The 21951-nt window shown below is 51.4% G+C and overlaps 1 protein-coding gene across 1 annotated transcript; it reads left to right on the top strand.

Annotated features, from left to right (window-relative positions):
* Positions 1-5794: 5794 nt before the first annotated feature.
* On the top strand, positions 5795-16921 carry LSM6 (LSM6 homolog, U6 small nuclear RNA and mRNA degradation associated). The gene is made up of 4 exons (XM_056119052.1): positions 5795-5871; positions 12475-12587; positions 15485-15598; positions 16755-16921. Exons 2-4 carry the CDS (start codon positions 12494-12496, stop codon positions 16787-16789), a joined length of 243 nt encoding a protein of 80 aa, XP_055975027.1. The 5' UTR covers positions 5795-5871; positions 12475-12493; the 3' UTR covers positions 16790-16921.
* Positions 16922-21951: the final 5030 nt, after the last annotated feature.

The raw sequence follows: 21951 nt of genomic DNA, 5'->3' as shown, positions 1-21951 counted from the left end.
ATGAGCTGTTTAAAGCCACATAAGAAAGAAACATCTTGAAAGTTAATTAATTTGAAATAAGCTTGGTAGCAGGTATTATGGCAGAAAAAATGCAGAAGATGCAGAAATGCATTTTTTTGTTATTTTCTTCAGAAGGGGCTCCCAAACAGTGGTTGTGGACTTGTAGCACAATGCCAGTGATAATCAGCCAACCAACCCAGAGGTCCAAAGATGCAATGATGGTCAAGGTCCAAAGATGCAATGATGCTCAGAATCCAAAGATGCAATGATGGTCAGACCCTCTGGTGCTGGGGAACACCAGGGCCAGTTCAGCTTTCCACAAGGATCTCCAGGGCTGCACCTGCTGGTGTTGGGGGTGGGGGGTGGTTCTGCAAGGGAGGATCCCTATCCACCTCCAATGCCTATGTCTCCTTAGCCCCTAGAAAAAAATCTTTTTTTAGTCACTGTGATTCACAAAGATTTTCATAGATGAGTTGGTGGCATAGAATGATCCAACACCAATCCCATCACCAGTACCATCATTCCCTCCGCCATGACGCTAGTGTCCTCCCTGCCTCCAGCTTACCTCGACATGCACATTTTTAAAAAATCCTTTTTTATTAAATTGATTTATTGATTCTGTGATTTCCAATACTGTTAATGATGTTTTTTTGGTGCACAGCACTTCCATATTCATCTCCCCATCCCAAGGACCATAAAGTCCCACTTTTTTTTTGATGCTTTCAATTCCACTTTGATTTTTTTTTTTAATGAATCACATGAGATACAGTTACAGACTTCCAACTTTTGTGATTACGTTTCAGTCATACAATGATCGAGTAACCATACCAGTATCCACCACCAATGTTCCCAGTATCCCTCCTACCACCCTCCCCATCACCCCCTTGCCTCTGTGTCAGTCACATTCCCTTTTACTCTCTCTCTCCCAAAGACCCACTTTCACATTCTCCACGCCCCCCCCCCCCGCCCACACACACACAGTTGTGTGGATCAGTTGTTCCATTGTGATGCCTTTGTTCTTACCTTACTGTGTATCACATATGAGAAAGATTATAGAGATGCATGTGGGGAGGATTTTGGGCCACACCCACATGTTGCTAGGGCTGCCTTCTGTCTCTGTGCTCAGGGATCACTTCTGGTTGTGTTCAGAGACCATATAAGGGACAGACCAGGGTCCTAACATCTGTACTATCTCACCAGCCCTAGAAATTTATCTTTAAGAATTAAAGCACCATCTAATTTCGATATCACTTGATGATATCTCAGTTCTACTCCTCAAGTGTAATATGCAGTATTTAACTGACTTCAACCGCTCACGTGGTTGTAATTATTAGCTTCACTGGGGTAGAATTAGCTTCATTAAAGTAGTTGCACTAACCGGCAAGAGGTGTAGCAGGCATACACACTGCTGATTTCCAACAGAAACTATAATTCATAAAAGCTGACACAATCCTTTTCTTTGTAGTTGGGTAAACCATTTATGTTTGAGGTGAAGATGTTAATATGGAAATTTCACGAGCTGAGAAAGAGGACGAGCGCCATCATTCTAATTTATAACCTTTTGTATAAGGCCAAATGTAAAGACAACTTCCATTGTTTTATATCTCAGGGCCAGCAGAGAGCAGATGTAGGAAATTTGGAGTGTTCGACATAAACTTTTATGGCCAAATTATAAATAATGTCTCCCGCTTCTAACGTTCACCTTTCAAGTTCATCTTGATTAAAACACCAGCATAGCGTCACGCTGATTTTCCTGAGTTTCACAGCTGGGAAAGGTTTTCTAGAGTTCACAGTGGAGCATAAAGCAGGACTGGAAGGCGGCTCCTTACAAGTGTTCAGACACTGAGCCCATCTCCTTTAAAATGCAAGTTACACCAATCAGAGGGCAGGGTCTTGTCTGTGTTCAAAATAAAAGTCATGCTGTCCTTAAGCTTTCACTCCTCCTGGAAAGAGATTCAATAACTTTAATAAACTGGGACCAGAGAGATAGTACAAGAGACAAGACACTTGCCTGATGTGTAACTGGACTCATTTGGCTCTTCGGTCCCCACATATGATCCCCTGAGCACTGCCAGGGTCACTCCTGAGCAGAACCAGGAATAGTCCCTGAACACTACTGGAAGTGACCCAGAAGATTGCTACCCAAAAAACTTCATTTTTACATCCTATGAGCAAAAATAGATGATCTTGGTATAAATATGCCAAAGTAGGATGGGACAGATTAGGATTCTCATTAGCTGGTGTTAATGTCTTGCTGAAGCAAGACCATTCAGGATTTCTAAAAGCATAAGACAGAAATGATGCACCAGAGTTGGAGTGTGGGTGACCCTAGCATAGATTGCACATGACAGTCCTGCTGCGAAACTGCTTTTCTAGGTCTTCTCCAAGCTGGCCAGGCTTGGGCCGTCTGTGCTGGTGAGAGGCAGCTGCTAGAGTTTTGTCCAGGGAAAAGTTGCGGGGATCAGATCCTTGTTTCTGCTGCTGGTTCCTGCTGGTAGTTGTCATTCTTTACCAAAAAAAATCCTTTTAATACAAAAACATTTTCTCATCATATAATTTAGTAATTGCATGCCTTGATATTTAGCCAAGCGAGTTGAAAGCAACGTCCACACAAAAACCTACACACAGATGTTTATTGCAGCTTTGTTCATAAACTGCCCAAACTTGGAAGCAACCAAGATGTCTTTCAGGAGTCAGATGGATGAAAACTGTGGTACAACCAGAGAAGAGTATAATTCAGTGCTAAAAATAAACGCATTAGGAAACTATGAAAAGCCCTGAAGACATCTTAAGTAAAAGATCCCAACCCTACATACTGTGAGTCCAACTATATGACATTCTGGAAAAGGCAAACACTGTGGAGATAGTGAAAAAAGGTCAGTGGTTGCCTGGAGTTAGTGGGGGAGAGGTTGCAGGGGTATAGAACAGGGGTGATGAGGGGGGCATCTGTGCATGAAAATATTCTGTATATTATAATAGCAAATCCATGTCAGAGAGTGTACGCCATCAGCAGGAACCAACCCTAATATAAGCAATGGGCAGGAGTTGACAATGATATTTCATGGCAGGCTCATCAATTTTAACAACCATGCAAACTAAGCTAAGGCTTTTCAAATTCTTTTTCACTAACATTTAGTTTCCTTAATTGAAGTTTATGTTCGGGATTTTGTAGATTGGTGCTGGATAAACTACTACTCTTTAGGAAAAGACTTGCATGTGTTTTCTTTCTATAACAAAAGAGGCTTTAAAAAACCCTGTGAAATAGGGCCAGTTGCTTTGTGAGTTGGAAAAAGTCCATTTTAAGCTGCTTCGGCAGTTCTGGGCACAATCACGTTTTGATAAGCGTGTTGGCTCATGAAGACTTCATGGTGCCTACCCCGTTTGTCTAGTTAGCCCTCACAAATCTTCCTTCCAGGAAAAAAATGCTGCAGCTGTTCTGCCCATGAACCCCAATTTTCAAATCCCTCCACACCCTCTGCACACCACACCAGTCCCAGTGGTTTCATCAGGATCGGTGGAAAAGGAAAGAAGCATGAACTCAAACGATCTTTTGCTGTTGTTGCTTATAGAATTTTTTTCATTGGCTCTTTGGGAGACTACACCTAATGGTGTTCAGGGCTGACTACTGGCTCTGTGCTCAGGAATCACTGCTGGTAGGGATGAGGACCCTTTGTGGGCTTGGGGACTCTGCAGGTGCAAGAGATCAAACCCTGGTCAGCCTTGGGCAAGGCAAGCAAGCACCCTACTCTTTATATTATCCCTTTGCCCCTCTCACCTCCTCGAAGGTCTTTTTTGAATTGTGGGAACACAGTAAGAAATTCCTCACGAGCAGCAAGAAATGCAGTTTATAATTTGATAATTCCTATGGAGGTCTTTAGGGGCAGGACTTTCTATTGTGTTTGATCTTCGCAGTTTTTTCATTTGAATGATGCTTTACTTAAAAATTGTTTTTACTCACATTGCATTTTATTTCATCATGACTTCAAATAGAGTCTTTCCAATAAGTCTGTAATGATCTGTTTATGCAAAATAAACTTTTATGGAAGGAAGTTTCTCTTTGCTACCAAATCTCACAATTTTCCACCAGAACAAAGATTTACTTCTGGTAAGAATACAAACACTTTTTATTTTCTTAGAAAATCATTCTGGGGCCCATGAGGCAGTATAGCTATTGAGGCTCTTACCTTGCCCAGAGGTGACCTGGGTTCCCTCCCCAGTACCACTTTTTGGCCCCACCAGGAATGACGATCTCTGAGCATAGGAGCTAGGAGAAAACCTTGAGCACCTCCACAAAACTAAAAGCACCAACAGAAACTCAATCTGCGTCTTAGTGTCTAAACATTAGACATGGGGAAGCATCTGTTTAAAGATCACTTGCCTTACAGTTTCAACTCATACAATAGGATTAAGGGATGTGTGCTGGGCCCCTAGGAAGAGGTTCTCTTCTTCCTCTCCCTTCCCATTAATAGCAAGAATATTGAGAATTCATGCAAAATTCCAAACTAAGTTCCCATAGCAGCGCTCAGAATGTCTGCACACCATTCCAATTAGAACTAGTTTGTAATATAAGGCAATTTATGTCATTCTAATCCGTGGTTACTTTAGTGATTTTAAATTCTTTTTGTGTCTATTAACGTTCCCATGGAAACAGTCTCTTGCTAATAATGACTTTGTCTTCGCAAAACGTTTAATCAAATTCAAAGGTGGGTTTAAAGATTTGGAGTTGCTTTATTTATTTATGTGCATTAAATTACTCAAGGTCATTTCTGGCTGTACACAGTCATTATTTTAACAGTAAATTCTGGTGTCCTCTGACTTCAATCTATTCTTTACATTTCTGCTGAAAAGAAATCCTGCCTATGGGGGTGTGCGCGCTCGCGTGTGTGTTTGTGTGTGTGTGTGTGTGTGTGTGGTGTTTACTTTTTGTGATGCAGAGTCTGAGAGAGTGTGTGTGTGTGTGTGTTTATTTTCTGTAATACAGAACCTAAGAGGTTGTTGTGTGTGTGGTGTATTTACTTTCTGTAATGCAGAGTCTAAGAGAGAGAGAAAGAGAGAGAAGGGAAAGAGAGGGAGAGAGAGAGAGGATGTGTGTGTTTATTTTTTGTAATACAGAACCTAAGAGGTTGTTGTGTGTGTGTCTTTACTTTCTGTAATACAGAACCTAAGAGGTTGTTATGTGTGTGGTGTGTTTACTTTCTGTAATGTAGAGTCTAAGAAGGGCCAGGGGGAGAGAGAGAGACAGACAGAGAGACAGAGAGAGACAGAGACAGAGAGACAGAGAGAGAGACAGAATGACAGAATGTGTGTGTGTTTATTTTTTGTAATACAGAATTTAAGAGGTCGTTGTGTGTGTGTGTGTTTACTTCTGCAATACAGAACCTAAGAGGAGGGTGTGTGTGTGTGTGTATGTGTTTGTGTATGTGTGTGTGTTTACTTCTACCATACAGAACCTAAGAGGAGGGTATGTGTGTGTGTATGTATGTATGTATGTATGTGTGTGCGTTTACTTCTACAATACAGAACCTAAGAGGAGGGCGTGTGTGTGCGTGCGTGTGTGTGTGCGTGTGTGTGCGTGTGTGTGTGTGTGCACGTGTGTGTGCGCGCGCGCGGGCGCGTGTGTATACTTTCTATCATACAGAGTTCCCAGCGCTCCCTGCTCCAACTCCCCGCGCCTTCGCGCCCGGTTGGGCTCAGGCGAGCCGGGCCTTTCGGGCCCCCGCGGGCTGCCGTAGCCGGGCAGGCGGCGATTGGAGGAGCCCGCGGAGGGCCCGCCCCCTGCGCGGTTTCAGTTTCGCTTCCGGCCGCGGGCTGGCCTTCGGCGGGGGCCGGCGCGCGGCGCGGGGAGTGCGGGTTCCGGCCGCCGGTCGCGAGGTGAGCGGGGGGCGCCGGGGGGCGGGGGGCGCGCGCGGAGGGCCGAGGCGGGGCGGGGAGGCCGCGGGGCGTCTCCGCATCCCACCCCCCGCCCGCAGCCCGACCGCGTCCCCCCGGGACTGCAGAAAAACGCGCGGGCCTCGTGTGGGCCGGTCCCGCCGCCGCCGCCCACGGTTCCCGCGCGTGGTCACGGGCCCGTCGCGCTCGGCCAGTTTCTGCCCGAAAGGCAGTTTCCTCCCCCAAAACCGCTCCTTGAGGGATTAATCCCGCCTCTTCTCCGCGGGGCCAGCTCCCCCCTGCCTGCCACCCCGGCCCCCGCCTCCCCGCCGCCGGCGCGCGGGTGCGAGCTCGGCTCGGGTGGAGCCGTCCCAGAGGATGCTGTTTAATGGAATCATTTATTTTCTGGAACTGCGTCTCGGGGGAGGGGGTCTGTGCTTGCCCGGGATTCCGGCGCGGGGCAGTCGTGGTGTGCAGCAGATGCCGGCCTCCGGGTAACGGGCTGGGCCGGGCCCGGGGACACGTGACCCGATGTTTTCTAGGAACGCGCGTTGGTCGGTCCCGTTGTTCTTGGTGCTTTAGAAGCGCCAAGTCTGTTTTCTCCAGGCGGTTCTGTAGCTCACGAGGCTTTTCCCGCAGCAGCCCCTGGAAAGGCGGAATCTTTGCATGGGGTCCTTCCCCCCCCTCCTTTTTTTTTTTTTGGCGGGTGGTGCATGGCAATGACAACTGGGTGGGTTGTTTTGATTGGGGGCAGGGGTGGCGGGGCGGGTGGGGTCTGACAGCCCCCTGCGGTGCCGAGGTTAATGGCACTGGACTCCTGGTGGTGCTCTGGGTACCCTTTAGCGAGTGGGGATTGAACCCAGGTCAGCTAGCCCTGGGTCAGCTAGCTGCAAGGCGGGTGCCTTACCCACCTGTTGGATCTCTTCGGCCCTTGCTTGCTTTTACAGTGGGGGGATCTGCAGAGGATTCTGTTAGGGTGCGAGTGTGTGTTAGTGGAGTCCCCCACGGCCAGCAGCCTGAAAGGGAGAGCCCGACCCACAGGGACCAGCTAGCCAACTCCCTGATTCTGCAGATAGCCCAACTCCCTGATTTTGCAGATGAGGAGGGGAAATGAGGCGTTTTCCAGGGTGCCCAGGTCACGGTGTGGAGCTGGGAGGCGGGGGTTCCACCTCCCGAGAGAATGCACTTTCTGCTGCGTCAGATGATGTCACTAAACTGGTGGAGGTGACAGTCTTCTTAAAAGACGTTTCAAAGATGATCCCCCGTGAATGATTCATTTCTTTCAGAATATCAAGTAACAGATTTTAATTCACCCGAGGGATTCTTCACCCTGAGAAATACCGAACTGGATACTTTCTCTGCTATTTTTTTTTAGGTTTGGGGGCCGCACCTGGCAGTGCTGGGCCCCGCAAACCATCCAGGGCGCCAGCATATCCTACCTGCACTCCACCCTCTGCACCACCTCCCTGGGCCCCAGCACCTGCAGACCTGGCACTGGATCCGTTATGTGGAATAGTCGTCCCTTCCCGCGTGTGACAGTTGCTTTCAGACTCTATCTGATGGGATGATTATAAACTATAACATGTAGCACACACTGTCCTCCCATTGTTCATCAATTTGCTCTAGTGGGCACCAGTAACCTCTCCATTGTGAGACTCGTTACTGTTTTGGGCATATGGAATATGCCACAGGGAGCTTGCCAGGCTTTGCCGTGTGGGCAGAATACTCTTCACTAGCGTGCTGGACTCGAAATCGAACCCGGGTTGGCCGTGTGCAAGGCAAGTGACCTACCTGCTCTGCTATCACTCTGGCCCTAAACTATAACATACCTGATCATAATTTATACGCTGAAGTCTAACTAGAACTCAAATTATTGGTTCCTGTGTGTCATACTTTGGAGGTTTCTGAAAATTTAAGAGCAGAGATCAGTGGGTTTCTTGCTTGTTCTTGTGGGGCCTCACAGAAGTGTTCCTCAGGCTGAGCTAACATTTGGGCCAGCAGATCCCTTATTTGCTCAGTCTGGCCTGGTCTCCAGCTGCCATGCCCCCTGTCCTGTGGGTCAGAGTGACTCCAGACATTTCCATGCCACCCCCACCGTGGAGCAGGCTTGCCTCTTGTGGAGAAAGCTGTTTGGTGGAGTGTTATCTAGAAGCTGGTTCTGGCGCCCGGTGCCCTGCGTCTGGCCTGGGGCTCTGCCTCTTGCCAAGCCTTTCCTCGGTTCCTTAGCTTGGATCAGGAATCAAGATCTGCTGCTTGGATCTGCTTCTGCACGGGCCCTGCCCTGAGTGCATCCACGGGCCCCAGTATCCCGAGTGGGTGAACCGTTCGTGTGGCCAGTGGTCGGCGGGGCCCTCGGCAGAGAAAGGAGGCCGGGAGCCCCTGTGCCAGGCAGGGTCTAGGAGGGGCAGGGCCACTCACGTGCCCGGAGTCCAGGGCTGTTGGGACAGAGCCATGAGGACACAGAGGCTCCGGGTTTTTAATTGTCACCCCAAGCTGGCATTGCCCAGCCAGAGTGGGTGATGGAGCCCCCTGGCACACTGCACTGATCCCGGGGCGGCGGTGAGGAGCTGGGAGCTGCCTTCTGTTCCCTTTGGAAGGCAGATTTCGGGGTGGCATGAAGTTCTTCATCTGTAAAGGGAGCATTGGGACCCAGTGTGGGTGTCCCTACCCCGAGTCAGGGAAGGGCTCAGAGGCAGGGACGTGCGTGTCCTCAGAGTCTCTGGAGACGCTTAGACTGGGCCTTTCGGGGTCTCCCCTGACTCCCGTTCCCTGTGCGTCTCTGGATCATCTGGGGCTGCGAGGATGAGAGTCCATTCCCCCCTCCCCCTCCCCCCCGGCCACTGTGTTACCTGCTCCAGGGTGTCCAGCCCCTAGTCCAGTGGGGTACAGCCTTCTACCCAGAAAGTCTCCAAGCGTCTGTCAGACATTCTCTGTCTCCAGCAGCCGGACAGCAAGTCAGCTCTGACCCTGCAGCCCTTGGTGAAGAGTGCTCACTTCAAAGAAGCCTGGAAGGAGGCAGGGGGAGCGGAGGTGGAGACGGTGGGGATGGCGGTATAGATGGTGGGGACGGCTGTGTAGACGGTGAGGATGGCAGTGTAGACAGTGGGAATGCTGGCTTAGTCAGGCTAGCTGTTTAGACGATGGGAATGGCGGCTTAGATGATGGGGATAGCAGTGTAGACGGTGGGGATGGTGGTCTAACGGTGGGGTGGCGGGTGAGACGGTGAGGATGGCTCTGCTCTGGAAGAGGCTTCATCAAGGTGACCTTAGAGGAAAGAAGCCTTTGTCTCGCACATACGTTTTTGGTTCAGCGGACTGTTCTCTTGCTTCCTAAATGGTATGAGAGATTCCTTCTGCTTTATCCAATTTAGACGATGAAAACTTCAAATTACATGAGCCAAGTGATGGGAAAAATTGTGGTGTCGAGACCAATTTGCTCCTCCAGAATGGATTTATGGGCGAGTCATTAAGTAACGGGGTGGCCCACGGCGGCCTAATGAAGACAGATGCAGAAGATGTGCTCCCCTCAGGTGGCGGCGGGCGGCCCGAGGCAGCCAGCCGCTCGTCAGAGAACTTTGAAAGCTTGTTTTTCCCCACATTCAGCAGACTTGTCCGTGTTCCAAGAATAAACGAGGACAAATTGTTTTTCGAACCGCCTTTCCTCTGGCTTTTGAGGGAGGAGAGCTGCGTATGTTAGAGTCCAGATAGCCTGTACACGCGAGCGGCCCTGGGCTGCTCCCCAAAGCCAAGAGCTGGAGAGGCGAGAGCGACAGGTGTGGCAGGTGCGGTGACAGTGCTGCCGGCTGGGGCCAGAACCAAGGGAGACGGGCCACAGAGCCGCTGGGTTTGCTGCCCGAGCCGACCTCCCGCCCCACGGGCTGTGGGCCCAGGGCTCGGCCGTGTCCCATTTCGGCAGTGGGCTCCATCCTCCGGGGAGGGCCGTGCGCTCAGCCTGGGTCACCTGCAGAAACCTGACTGCCCAGCCTGGGCTGCTGAGGGCCCTGACCCAGCACACGTGCTGTTCGGTGTTTCTCGGCCCCAGGCCTTGTAGGGCCTTCAAAGCCTTCCGCTGAGATTCCACCTGGGCCGTGAGGGGTCGACCGCCCCCTCGGGGAAGACGGGTTGGTTAGAGCCAAGCTGGGCTTAGTGGCAGAGGTGTCCCCTCGGTGCGCCTCGAAGAAGCCAGCAGGAGTTCTGGTATCTTTGAAAGAACTGACATGCCAAGTTTGCAGATGGAGTCATAGCTGTAATAGCAACTTAGGCTTAACATATTTTTCCGTCATTAACTTTGGGCAAAGAAGTCACAGGATCTCTTATGAACTAAATTTTTTTTTTCTTATCCCTGTGCCTCTTGGTGTAACTGGTAAGGCCTGGTTTTTTTGGTGTGTTTTTTTTTTTTAACAGAAGTAGCTGGATTTGTCTTGTTTTGTGCAGGAAGAAGCTCGCTCAATGGGATGTAGCCCCTGAGTGCAACTGGCCCTAAGCCCCCGTGAATGGGGTCAACGGGGCTTCACCCACAAACCAGCTCCTGCTCCAGACTTTACTCCAGCACATCTGCAGGTGGTTGCAAGATCTGTTTTCTTTTGACTTCTTTCCTGAGTCTGTTGCCGTGCATTGTTCCTCTGTTCGGAACAGTGGGGGGATAGAAATGATTGTGTGGTCTGAGCCTCCGTGAGTGAACAGTAGTCGGAAGGAACACTTGCAGTTGAAACTGCACAGCTAAAGAATAATTTTATGTATTTACCTAGTTTTGGGACCACACTTGAACCCAGGTTGGCCACGTGCAAGGCATGCAGTCTACCTGTTTATGACTACTCTGGCCCCAGCTGAAAATTAAGTTGGTAATTCTGTGGGCGGGTTATATTAAAATTTGCTAAGCGGAGTCTAGGAGCTGGGGCTTGAGGAGGTGCTTGCCAATAAAGCCTGATTACTTGCTGCAGAGTGTTGCCCCAAATCTTTCCCTCCTTAGTTTTTCTCCTGAGCAAATAGTCAGCTAATCACATTCCAAAAAATGTTTAAGCTTGTGAGTATGCAAGTAGGGGATTCAGCCTAAACATTCTAGATGTTTCTGAAATTTGTGCATTTCAAAAAAGCTTTTGGATGTCGATTTTTCTCAGTTAAAATTATTTCACTTAAATCATTTTTATTTAATCATCATTTTTATTTAAACATTTTACTAAACAGTTTTAGATTCTAGGTTGTGTAAGGACAGAGCCTGTGTGTATGACATGTATGTGAATTTTAGCTCATCCATTTCAGGCTTCTATTTTACCTTTCATTAAATATTTTTTCATATATATATAGTGTTTCTCTGCTATAATCTTAGTGGAGGGGCTGAAGCGATAGCACAGGGGGTAAGGCGTTTGCCTTGCACGCGGCCAACCTGGTCAGCCCAGGTTCAATTCCTCCACCCCTCTCAGAGAGCCCGCAAGCCACTGAGAGTATCTCGCCCTCATGGCAAAGCCTGGCAAGCTACCCGTGGAGTATTTGATATGCCAAACACAGAAACAACAAGTCTCACAATGGAAGCGTTACTGGGCCCGCTCGAGCAAATCGATGAACAATGGGAGGACAGTGCCAGTGCTAGGAGTAAGTCAGTATCTAGGGAGCTAGCCCAAGGGGGTGGGGTGCCTGCTTTGTGTGCTCAAGGTCTTGAATTGGGTCCCTGGCATGGCACGTCCTACCCCACCCCCACCCTCCACCGCCCCAGTGCTGCTGGGATTAGGCCTTGGGGCCCCCCAACCCTCCCAGACCCTTGTAGCTCTGACCATCAGGCTGAATAGCACTGCTGGGAAGTCTTCCCCAGTTGAAGTAGAACAGAATCGTGGGGTGCCTGAGCAGCTATCCAGAAACCAAAACCGGGCGGGGAGGGGGCACACAGGGAGGTGTTGTCACATCCTGCTGGGTGTCTCGCCTTGCTCTGTGCCCATTTTTTCACCAGTAAAACGACAGAGCAATGCCTGCTTCTTAGGGTGGTGGCGTCTGGAGAGACCCATGCATGTAACATGGTGTTTTGGGAGGTTCTGGTGTGTAGGCCTGTCAGTCGTGTTCCTTGCAGTGATTCTCGGGTTCCAATAGTGACAATTCAGTAGTTACGCGCTAGGGCATCGTCACGGCGGTGCTTCTCTCCGCTGCCACCTTCTCCGGGCACCCTCTGTCCTTGACGGGGCTCTGCGTCTGCAGCGCAGACTTTAAATTAGGGTGGATTTGAATTGGAATATTTGTTCAAAAGGGGAATGATTCATTTCATCTTCTTCCTAGTCAGCACAATGTGGGGGTTTCCAGCCTTGTAGGGTTCCTGGAACGATCCAGTTCTACCCTGTTTGCAAGGGTCTTAGCAGACCCTTCTGTGCTGCTGGCGCTGGTGGTGGTTGGAATGGGTTTGTGGGAGCCGTGCCTCGGAAGACCCAGACCCCTCTGTGAGCGGGACGCCCGAGGGCTTAGCCTGGCGTGTCTCCACCCGAGTGTACTGCATGCCTCGGCCTGGGAGGAGCAGAGTGGGATGAAGTGGCGCCTCCCATACCTGGGCTCCTGTCAGTACCTGCAGGACCGGAGGCTCGTTCGGGCGAATAATCGACTCTGTTTTACCTTTGTTACCCCTGTACAGATTGATCAGGACCGGTAAGATGAGTCTACGGAAGCAAACTCCCAGTGACTTCCTAAAGCAGATCATCGGACGACCAGTCGTAGTCAAACTAAACTCTGGAGTGGATTATCGAGGTAGGGTTTCCATGCTCGTTCTCACCGATGGCCCCAGAGAAGTCCCTGGGCTCGGGTGTTTCATGCGGCTCCTCAGTGGGAGACCAGGGGGGTGCTGGTTTTCTGGTCCCTTCTCTGTCTCCAGAGATGCACTTCTTTTCTTGTGGCAAGCGCTGTTTTTGTTTTTTGGCTGTTGGGTCACGCCTGGCGATGCTCCGGGCTTATTCCTGACTGTGCTCAGGGGACCTGATGGGGTTCCAGGGACTGAATGAGTTGGCCCCATGGAGGCAAGTATGGTGGCCTGAGAGTGCTAATATTAAGAGACTTGACACTACTAAAATTAACTTGGGAGGGAACACACCAGATTCCTTTCTTTCATTTTGTTTGGAGGCGCCCTGGCAGTGCTCATCCTGGTTCTACGCCCAGGGATCTCTCCTGGCAGGCTTGGGGGACCGTATGGAATGCTGGTGATCAAACCTAGGTTGGCTACGTGTATGACAAATGCCTTTCCTGCTGTACTGTTGCTCTGGCCCTTAAATTCCTTTGGTTTTTTGTTTTTGTTTTTGTTTCTTTTTTTAAAGTTAGGAGATTCCTAACCTGCTGTGCTATCTCTTAAGCTGCTCCCTAAGATTAGCTGCTGAGTTTAATTCTTCCAGGTCCTTCCCAGGTGCCGATTCATTAGGGTTTCATAGTCTTGCCTTGGTCTCTTTTTTGAATAATGGTAGCAATTTCTTGAGCTTTATCTTCTTTCCACACCTAGAAACTTCATTTTATTGAATGCTTGCCATGTGTCCAGTGAGTATTAATCACTTAAGTCTTCCTTTTAGCTTCACGTAAATCCTTCGTGATCTTCTTAATATCCCCCCACTAGTTCAGGAGAAGCTCAAGCTTGATTCTAAAGCCTTGTAAGAAATCTGGCGGAGGGGGTCCCGGGAGGGGCGTAGCTGAAGAGATTGGGCGGCAGGTAAGGCACATGAGCCAGTCCAGGTTTCATCCCCAGCACCATACACAGTTCCCCCGTAGAACAGCAACAACAGAAACTGATCACTCGGGTTGGGAGGCGGTTCAGGCGGCTGGAGTGGCCGCCTCGTTCCCAGGATGCCCAGCCCTCATCCCTGGGCACATGCATGGCGTGGTCCCCTGAACACCACTGGGTCTGATGCTGTACCCATCTTCTCCCAGTTTCCCTCACCCCCAATAAAAAAAGATACCATTAAATCACTTTTTGTGCAGCTGTAGTTTCTGAACATAAAATAACATAGCTTCACTTTACCCCGTTTGCTCATTTGGGCTTTCTCCAGACGTTGTTTGAATAAGCAACTCACTTCCTTTGGCCTAGACCTTCAGCCTTTGTCTCCCTTCTCCTTCAGTTCCCTGGGCCGGGACCCTGGAGTCTAAAGTCTGCCTGACACTGCCTTGTTAAGGCCTCACCATGGGCTCACCGCCCATGTCCGCCAGGGCTTGCCTCTTGCTCCCTGTTCCTCGGCTCTGGGTCGCTCATTCTAGTATTTATTTCCTTGTTTGCTATTGAGGTTGGGCAGCTGCTCACTTTTCTCCTTTCTTGAAAGTCTGTTCATGGTCTCTACTCTTGGAACTAGATGATGTCCAGAGCGTCGAGCCTCCTTACTAGGGGTGGTCGGGGGATTGGCTTTTTTTTTTTTAACAATGCTCCATAATTCTTCTTTAAGTTTGAGTAGAACTCATTTTTCATTACTTATACTAACTTTATCCTTTGGAGATGGAGTAGCCACTTAAGCCTTCTCAGACTAGTTTATTTGTCTGTTTGCTTGTTGTTTTTTTTTTAACTTGTGCCTGCAGGATAAATCTTTTCATTGAAGGGGAAGCTTTCAATTTAAAATGTTTTTGATTAATTCTCAGGCAGATTTGCATTCTGTGTCTCAAGTTTCCCATTCCTGTGTAAAGGTACGGCTTGGACTGCCGTTGGATCAGAAGTAATTGTTATTAAGTGCTCAGCATCCGTTCTGAGTCTTTGGAAGTTTGCAGCTTCTCGCGGAATTTTATTAGGTTAACATCTTGCGTGCTCATTACCGGCTGCCATAGTTGAAAGGAACCTTTTTTGTTTCGGGGAGAATGGGGGCAGAGGCAGAGAGTGAGAAGCATAGTAATGAAGCCGGGTCTGAAAAAGGCACGATTGACTTGGTTAATCAAATGAATTGGATAGTATTTGTTCCTTCTTGGATTTTTCTAGAATGTCCCACCAGAGGAGACCCGGGAGTGTGTATCTTCTCGTCTTTGGGGAGGAGGGGGCCCAGAAATCCTGAAGGGAAATTTGCCGTCGGGGTCGTCTCCTCAACAGGGTGGAGGCGACGTGCTCGGGCCGTTTCCTTGAAAGCTCCCCTGGAATGTGTCTGGCCATTTTTCTGTATTAGTTGGGATTGGAAACGCTTCGAGCTGTGACCAAACAGAGAGGGATGTGTTACAAGGCAATATGTCGCCCCATTTTCTCAAGCTGCTCGGCGCTGTGAGTCACAGCTTTAGGATGTGCTTTCGGGAGCACCTGCTGTCTCCTCTGCTATTCTTCCTAACAGATTGCCGAGGCTCCTTCTCCGCCCCGCGCCCCTTCAGCTGTCGCGGCCCGTGTTGCGAGCGAGCAGAGCAGGGGGATAAATCTGCGAGCCGGCGTTGCCGTCGGAGTCCTGGCGCCGTCACGCTCGGGGGGACTTGCCCGTCGCCCTGTCCTTTGTGCCGTTCCCCCTTGCTGCCTGTCCAGACCTCGTCCGGGAGGGGCCCGGGGGCGGGCGCTGCTCCCTGTGAGCTCGGTCTCCGGGGCGCCTGGCGGTGGTGAGCGTGTGTGTCCCAGCTGATGAGTGAGTGAAGGGGTTGCCGGCTCCGCAGGTCGCCCCCCAGCCGTTTGCTCGCTCTCCCTTGCTGTGTTCTCTGACTAACTCTCTCCCTAGGGGTCCTGGCTTGCCTGGACGGCTACATGAACATCGCCCTGGAGCAGACGGAGGAGTATGTGAACGGCCAGCTTAAGAATAAGTACGGGGACGCCTTCATCCGCGGGAACAACGGTCAGTGTCCTGTGTGACCCGCCTGGGTGCTAGCCGGGGGGCCCATTTTGTGGGTGATGAAAGTGCATCGAGGGCAGGAGAGATCACGTGGGAGGTGAGACACGCCAGGCAGGTCTGGCCCCCCCCACACACACACACACCACACGGGCCCTCGGGACGGCGTTCACGGCTAGGCATGCTCCCTTAGCGTTAGACCCTGGGGTCACAGCCCGTAGGCACAGCCAGCTCTTGTGACAGCATCGTCAGTTTTAGAACCAGAAAAGTCTCTCCTCCCTGTCCTTTTTGCCCCAATGGAGTCGGGCTGTATCTTCTGGGTGCCGGATCTGGCTGTCCCTGCAGGTCCTGAGTGGCTGGGTGCATCTGGGACGAGACTTCCATCCCTTCCTGTCCACTTTGAGCCCGGCAAATGCTTGAGGCATGGGGGGAGAACCCTTCGCGGCCCCGGAGCACCACCCCTTCTCCAAAGTCCACTGTGGGTCCCAGCAGTACAATGCTCAGGACAACAGCCAGAGTTGAATGATACTCTTCACAGAAATTGAGAATAAGGATTTTGGCGTATTAAAAAAAAATCCTGAAGTCTGAGTTATGCTGTTAAATTGAAGGTGACGGGGGCTGGAGATGGTGGAGCAGCTGGGGTGCACTCCGGGTGGGGAGCCCAGGGGCTGAGCCCTGCAGCCCCGGCTTCCCTTGGAAGTGATTCAAGCATGCGGCTGGAGTCACCGTCATACTCACTGTACCTGCTATATGCTAAAAACAGTAACACTCACCCCCCCCCCCCCCAAAAAAAATCTAAACACGGGCTGAAGGTGATACCGTCATCTTGACTCTAAAGCTGAGGTCTAGTCTATTGGATGGTCTGATGGGCTGTTGCTGCAAACGTCCCCACCATCACGAGAGAACGGTCACAAACCCTTCTCAGAGGCCAGGGTCTTTAACGTTTGATCTTCTCTTTCTGACCACGACTTGGCAGGCCGTGCCAGGCGGCTCGCTGAGAGAGCACTGCCCCATGAGACGCCAGGCTCCTGTCTGACGCAGCCGAGTCCCCGTCTCGTTGCCGCTTTATAGACCCACCGTGGGTGCGGGAGGGTCGGGCCAGAGTTGGGTCACCTCGTTGCGCTGCCTGCCGCCACCTTCACCTGCTGTCTTCCCTCTGCAGTGTTGTACATCAGCACACAGAAGAGAAGGATGTGAGGACGCCGGGGCCGCTTTTCCTACGTGGATGGATTTTTTCTATGAAATGGTTTGCTTTTGTGATATGATTTGTCTGAGTTTTTCTACTAGTTGATTTCTTCCGATGTGAACAAGATAAAGGTATAAACGTGCTGATTTGACTGTAACGGAGTCTTTCCTACCGAGTGTCAGTCATCGCCGTTCACCTCTGTCCGTGCAGAGTGTGCAGAATGCAGAAAGGATTAAAAAAACTCGAAGCTTTTTTCACTTTGGCTCCCCGCGTGTCCTTTGCTTCCTGTCTCGGGCCGGCAGAGACAACGTGGCTGATCACTCAGGCACTGGCAGGGTCTTGCCTGGCCCCAGGATGCAACTGGGTTTCATTCAAAGACTGAACAGGTTCCCGGGGGTCAGCAGTTCAGCCGTGGTGGCACCCGCACAGCCGCTCTTGGTTTGTAAACACGCCAGGGCAGGGGCGGGAGGGTCCCTGCGGCTGTGGGGCAGCGCTCAGCCAGGTGCTGGCAGACCTGTGCCGGGGCAGAATCGCTCCTCCATGGCAGGGTGGCTGGACTCCCGCCCAGAGGGCTTTCCCCGGGCCCTGAGGGAGATCCCCTCCGGGCTGCTGAGGGGACTGCGCACCCAAGATTGTAGGAGGGGGCTTTGGCAGGCCTGCCCTTCCTCCCGGCCACCGCTTCCAGGGCACGTGGGGCAATAAACTGCCCTGGTGGGAGGATACAGGGCAGGATGGGGCCCGAGAGGCCACGGGTGCCGGTCCCGAAGGGCGGAGGGGGCACGCTGTGAGGGGCGATGTTCAAGTTTGTGGTCACGGAGACAGTCCTGTAACGGGTAACCCAGAGAGAGGGGAGCGGACACCCTTCCTGGCGTTGAACGGTGGCCGCCCCCCAAAGAAAGCACTTTACCCTGCACCTCAGTCATTTATCATTTCTTGACAAGCTCTTGAGAAGGGTCCAGCCTGAGAGTACAAGTCACCAATTTGCCACTAAGGTGCTCTGCTGAAAAGCAGGCTTCTGGGCCCAGGTGCGCACTGTGTCCCCAGGTTTGGACGAGGCTGGGCCCACGGTCCCCCCAGGAACCTCCCCCTTCCCCTGCTTTCCTCCTGCCCCATTCTGCTTTGCCCCTGCCAGCTGTTTTCGGGCGAAGTCGGTCCAGTGGAGAGGTGCCTGGAACCAAGCTGGGCCCCGGGTGCCTGGAACCAAGCTGGGGCTGGGCGCGTGCCCGGATGCCGACTCCCTCAGCTGCCCCTCCCGGGTGCCAGCCGGTCACAGCCAGTTGCACGGACCTTTGTCCTGGTCTGAATATTTGTGTGCGTCCATCCATGTCTGTGTTAGTGTCCGCCGGACCTTGGGCTCTGAGCAGACAGGTCGTCGGGGCTGGCTGGCAGCACTGTGGACAGTTGTTTCAGTCTGAGCCAGACATCAGCCCATCCTTGGGCAAGTGGAGTGGAGTTTTCCCCACCAAACAGATCTGTGGATGGCAGGCATTGGGCCCCGTGTCCTGGCTGTCTCTGAGTGGGGAACTCTCTTTTTTTTTCTTTTTTTTTTTTAGTGAAGGGGCTAGAGTGATAGCACAGCAGGTCGGGTGTTTGCCTTGTACACAGCCGACATGGCTGACCCGAATTTGATTCCTCCGCCCCTCTTGGAAAGCCCGGCAAGCTACCGAGAGTATCTCGCCTGCACGGCAAAGCCTGGCAAGCTCCTCATGACATATTCAATATGCCAAACACAGTAACATCAAGTCTCACAATTTGTTGTGAGACGTTACTGGTACCTGCTCCAGCAAATCGATGAACAACGGGAGGACAGTGTAGTGCAGGTGCTAATTAGTGAAACACCATGGGGTACAGTTGCTGACTTACAAACTTTCATGCTTGGGTTTCAGTTATACAATGATCGAGTACCCATCCCTCCACCAGTGCCCATTCTCCACCACCATTGATCCCAGTATCCCTCCCATCCCACCCCACCCCTGTGGCAGGGCATTCCCTTTAGCTATCTCTTTCCTTTAGGGTGCTGTGCAATAAAGATACTGAGTGGCCACTATCTCCGGTCTGTAGTCTACTTCCAGCACGCATGGTGACACCTTGACTTTGCTCCTCAGCCCCTCCACACTTAAACTTGGGCACATGCTCCCGGCCTCAGCAGTGTGGCGTCCAGCCCCGGGTGGAAGGGAAGCCCAAGGGCTTGGCCTGTGTGATTTCCTGCTCGATTAGAATCCAACGTGGGGGGTTGGGGGGATGTCTCCCAAGTGACCTCCCTGCTGCTGCCTTCCAGGCCGGGGCTGCTTCTGTCCCTTCCTGTGGGCTGACACTGACCTCTGCCCTCCGAGCAGCTCTGCTATTCAGAGGCGAGTCCCAGGCCATTGTGTGGCCAAGCCTCTTCTCAGCAGCCAAGCTGCGTTTGTCATCATTCTTCTCTCCACAAAGAAGAAATGGTTAGTGAAAGGAAGACAAGCTACAGCTTTTGTCTCCCTGTGACCCTCGCTCCAGCGGCCTGGCCGCCCTGACTTGGCTGAGGTGGCCTCGATCATTGTGGACCGCGCCTGGGACTCGCGTCCTGACCCCTCTGAGGGTCCCACAGCTGCTTCCGTCCCGTTAGCTGTGGCCCATTCGTGCCTGGAACAGGTCGTGTGACCGGGAGTGTCCGCTGGGGAGAGGCCAGCTTGGCCCCAGAGAGCCCAGTGGAGGTAGGGGCTAGAGGTGGACAGATGAGGAGGGGCCTGGCTGCTACCTGATCTGCATGGACGCCTTTCCCTGTCCAGGGACGACGGGCTTGGGAGCCAGACGTGGTTGCAGAAACAACTGAACATTCTCCGAGTGTTAGCCAGGTGGGCACCGAGGTCTCTCGGGAAGGAAGTAAAGGAAGTAGGACAGTTTCCTGCTCTCTGCTGAGTTTGTAGCTTTGGAGGTGGGTGAGACACCTATGCTATCCAAGTTTGGGTTTTGTTTTTGTGGGGGGAGGTGGATGGGGGTGGGGGGTGGCAGAAAATTTTGAAAAATTTTTTTTTCTTAAATCCCAACAGTTGAAGATGGTTTTCATATCTTAAAACTTCAGAGAATCCCAGGGCTAGATGGTTTTAGGGAATGTGGGGCACAGACACACCTGGTGATGCTCTGGACTCACTCCTGGCAGGGCTCAGGTGCTGGGGATAGAACCAGGGTGAGCCACAGGCCAGGCAAGCACCCCGCTCACTGTACTCTTTCTCCAACCCCAGGACTAGTTAATTTTGAAGTCAGATGACCTCCATCCTATTTCTTCCAGGCCCAGTGGAGTTCATCAGTCTTCTCTCTTTCTGTTCTGTTGGTTGGTGTTTGCATGGGGGCAGTTTCCAATCTATCTGAAGCCAAATTTTTGGTTAGGTTTGTCTGCCTTGTTGAAGGATTTTCTTAGTACTCCGAAAGCAAGAGCAGAGAGAAAGGTGAATCAAGTCTCAGAACTTCATGGCAATGGGAGCACGGGCACCGTCAGTATAGACTTTTGAGAGAGGTTTTGTTTACAAAATTGTTCAAACCCATCTGGACTCGGTTTACGCCAAGTCTGGGAATGGAACAGATCCTGGCGGGTTTGGCAAGGACGGCGTACCAATAATTTGGATGGAAGGCGAGGCCAGTCTGTGAAAAGTTGACATAAAACAATTTTGAGAGAAAACTGTTCTACTCCCATCTCGGGCCACACAGCATTCCAGATCACTCGTCAACTGTTGATCTCGACACAAGTCACACCGAACCTGCAGCAGTGAAGGCACAAGTGGTGAGCGTGTGCCTGGTGTGTGTGACGCAGAGTTGAGCAGAGAGGGCTGGGGGATGAGACAGCCCACCTCTGAGTGGCATGTCTGTCAGACAACCCCAGGTCTCACTGCTCTGTGTGTCCGGGACACAGGAGGGACACCTGCTCCTTGTCAGCTGGGGGCCCAGACAGGCAGGGCACGAGACCTAGGGTCACAGTGTGGGCAGAAGGAAGGACGTCCTGGCTCCAAAATGCTTTCTGCTCAGAAGTGACACCCCGATCACTTGCACCCCATCCTACAAACAAAAAGCAAACACTGTCCTCCTGTTGTTCTTTGATTTGCTCGAGCGGGCCCAGTAACATCTCCATTGTGACAATTGTTACTGTGTTTGGCACATCGAATACATCACAGGTAGCTTGCCAGGCTTGGCCATGCAGGCGAGATATTCTCGGTAGCTTGACGGGCTCTCCAGAGGGGCGGAGGAATCGAATCCGGCTCGGCTCGGCTGGCTGTGCGCAAGGCAAACACCCTACCAATGTGCTATCGCTCCAGCCCATCCTATAGCCCCGTCCTACAGCCAGAAACAAGTTCCAACATCTGAGCTGACTGGAAGGTTTCAGGAACATTCTGTGGGCCTGGGAGGTGAGAGTGTAAGGAATTTTGGTGCTTCCGGGGTGAAACCCACCCCGGTGGGAGGATTGCTTCAGAGAGGTCGGCCCAGTGCGACGCGTCCGTACCCTATAAACGGAGGAGAGACAGAAGGAACTGGCTCTGCACAGCAGAGATGCAGTTCAGAGAAGAGCAGGATGTGTAGGAGTCCAAGGGAAGGCTTGTAGTTCAAGTATGAAGGAGATTTTTCCACTCCGAGGTCAGCCTTTTTTTCTTACTGTTCTTTTTTTTTTTTTTAATTGAGTCACTGTGAGATAGAGCATTGCAAAGCTGTTCATGATTGGGTTTCAGTCATACAATGTTCCAACACCCGTCCCTCCATCAATGTAATTTCCCGGCACCTGTGTCCCCAGTTACCCTCCCCCCCCCCCCAACTCCTCATTCTGTTCCCCTAACCGTCTTTATGCAGGCTGAGGGCCACCCTCCTGAGGGTCCTCTGCTTGACACAAAATCCTGTAATGCTCATCTCGCCTATAAAGCACCTTCACGGGACTGGAGAGCTCAGTCGGCGGGAACACGTGCCTTGACACGGAGGCTCAGCTTCCAGCCTGGCACAGTGACCCCTGAGCACTGAGCCAGGAGTAGCCCCTGCATTCCACTGGGTGTGGCCTCAAAACCAACCTTCACAGAAACACAGACGAGTGAATGTCAGGATCTTTTGACCCTGCCAAGTGCACACACAAAATAAGCTGTCGGGGAAGGTGGCCATATCCATTAGGACACATGTTTTTCTTATAGAAAGTGGAATGATATTGAAATGCCGAACAGTAAAG

Source organism: Sorex fumeus, unplaced genomic scaffold (genome assembly GCF_029834395.1).
Source record: "Sorex fumeus unplaced genomic scaffold, SorFum_2.1 ptg000039l, whole genome shotgun sequence".
Classification (NCBI taxonomy): Eukaryota; Metazoa; Chordata; class Mammalia; order Eulipotyphla; family Soricidae; genus Sorex; species Sorex fumeus.
Note: the sequence above shows the minus strand (reverse complement) of the source record. Positions and strands in the feature narration are given on the sequence as shown.

Bases quoted from the DNA above. Each gene is read 5' to 3' on its own strand.
- LSM6 (XM_056119052.1), top strand. From the start codon at position 12,494: ATGAGTCTACGGAAGCAAACTCCCAGTGACTTCCTAAAGCAGATCATC. The intron at 12,588-15,484 runs GTAGGGTTTCCA...CTCTCTCCCTAG, and splicing joins CTCTGGAGTGGATTATCGAG to GGGTCCTGGCTTGCCTGGAC. The intron at 15,599-16,754 runs GTCAGTGTCCTG...TTCCCTCTGCAG, and splicing joins CTTCATCCGCGGGAACAACG to TGTTGTACATCAGCACACAG.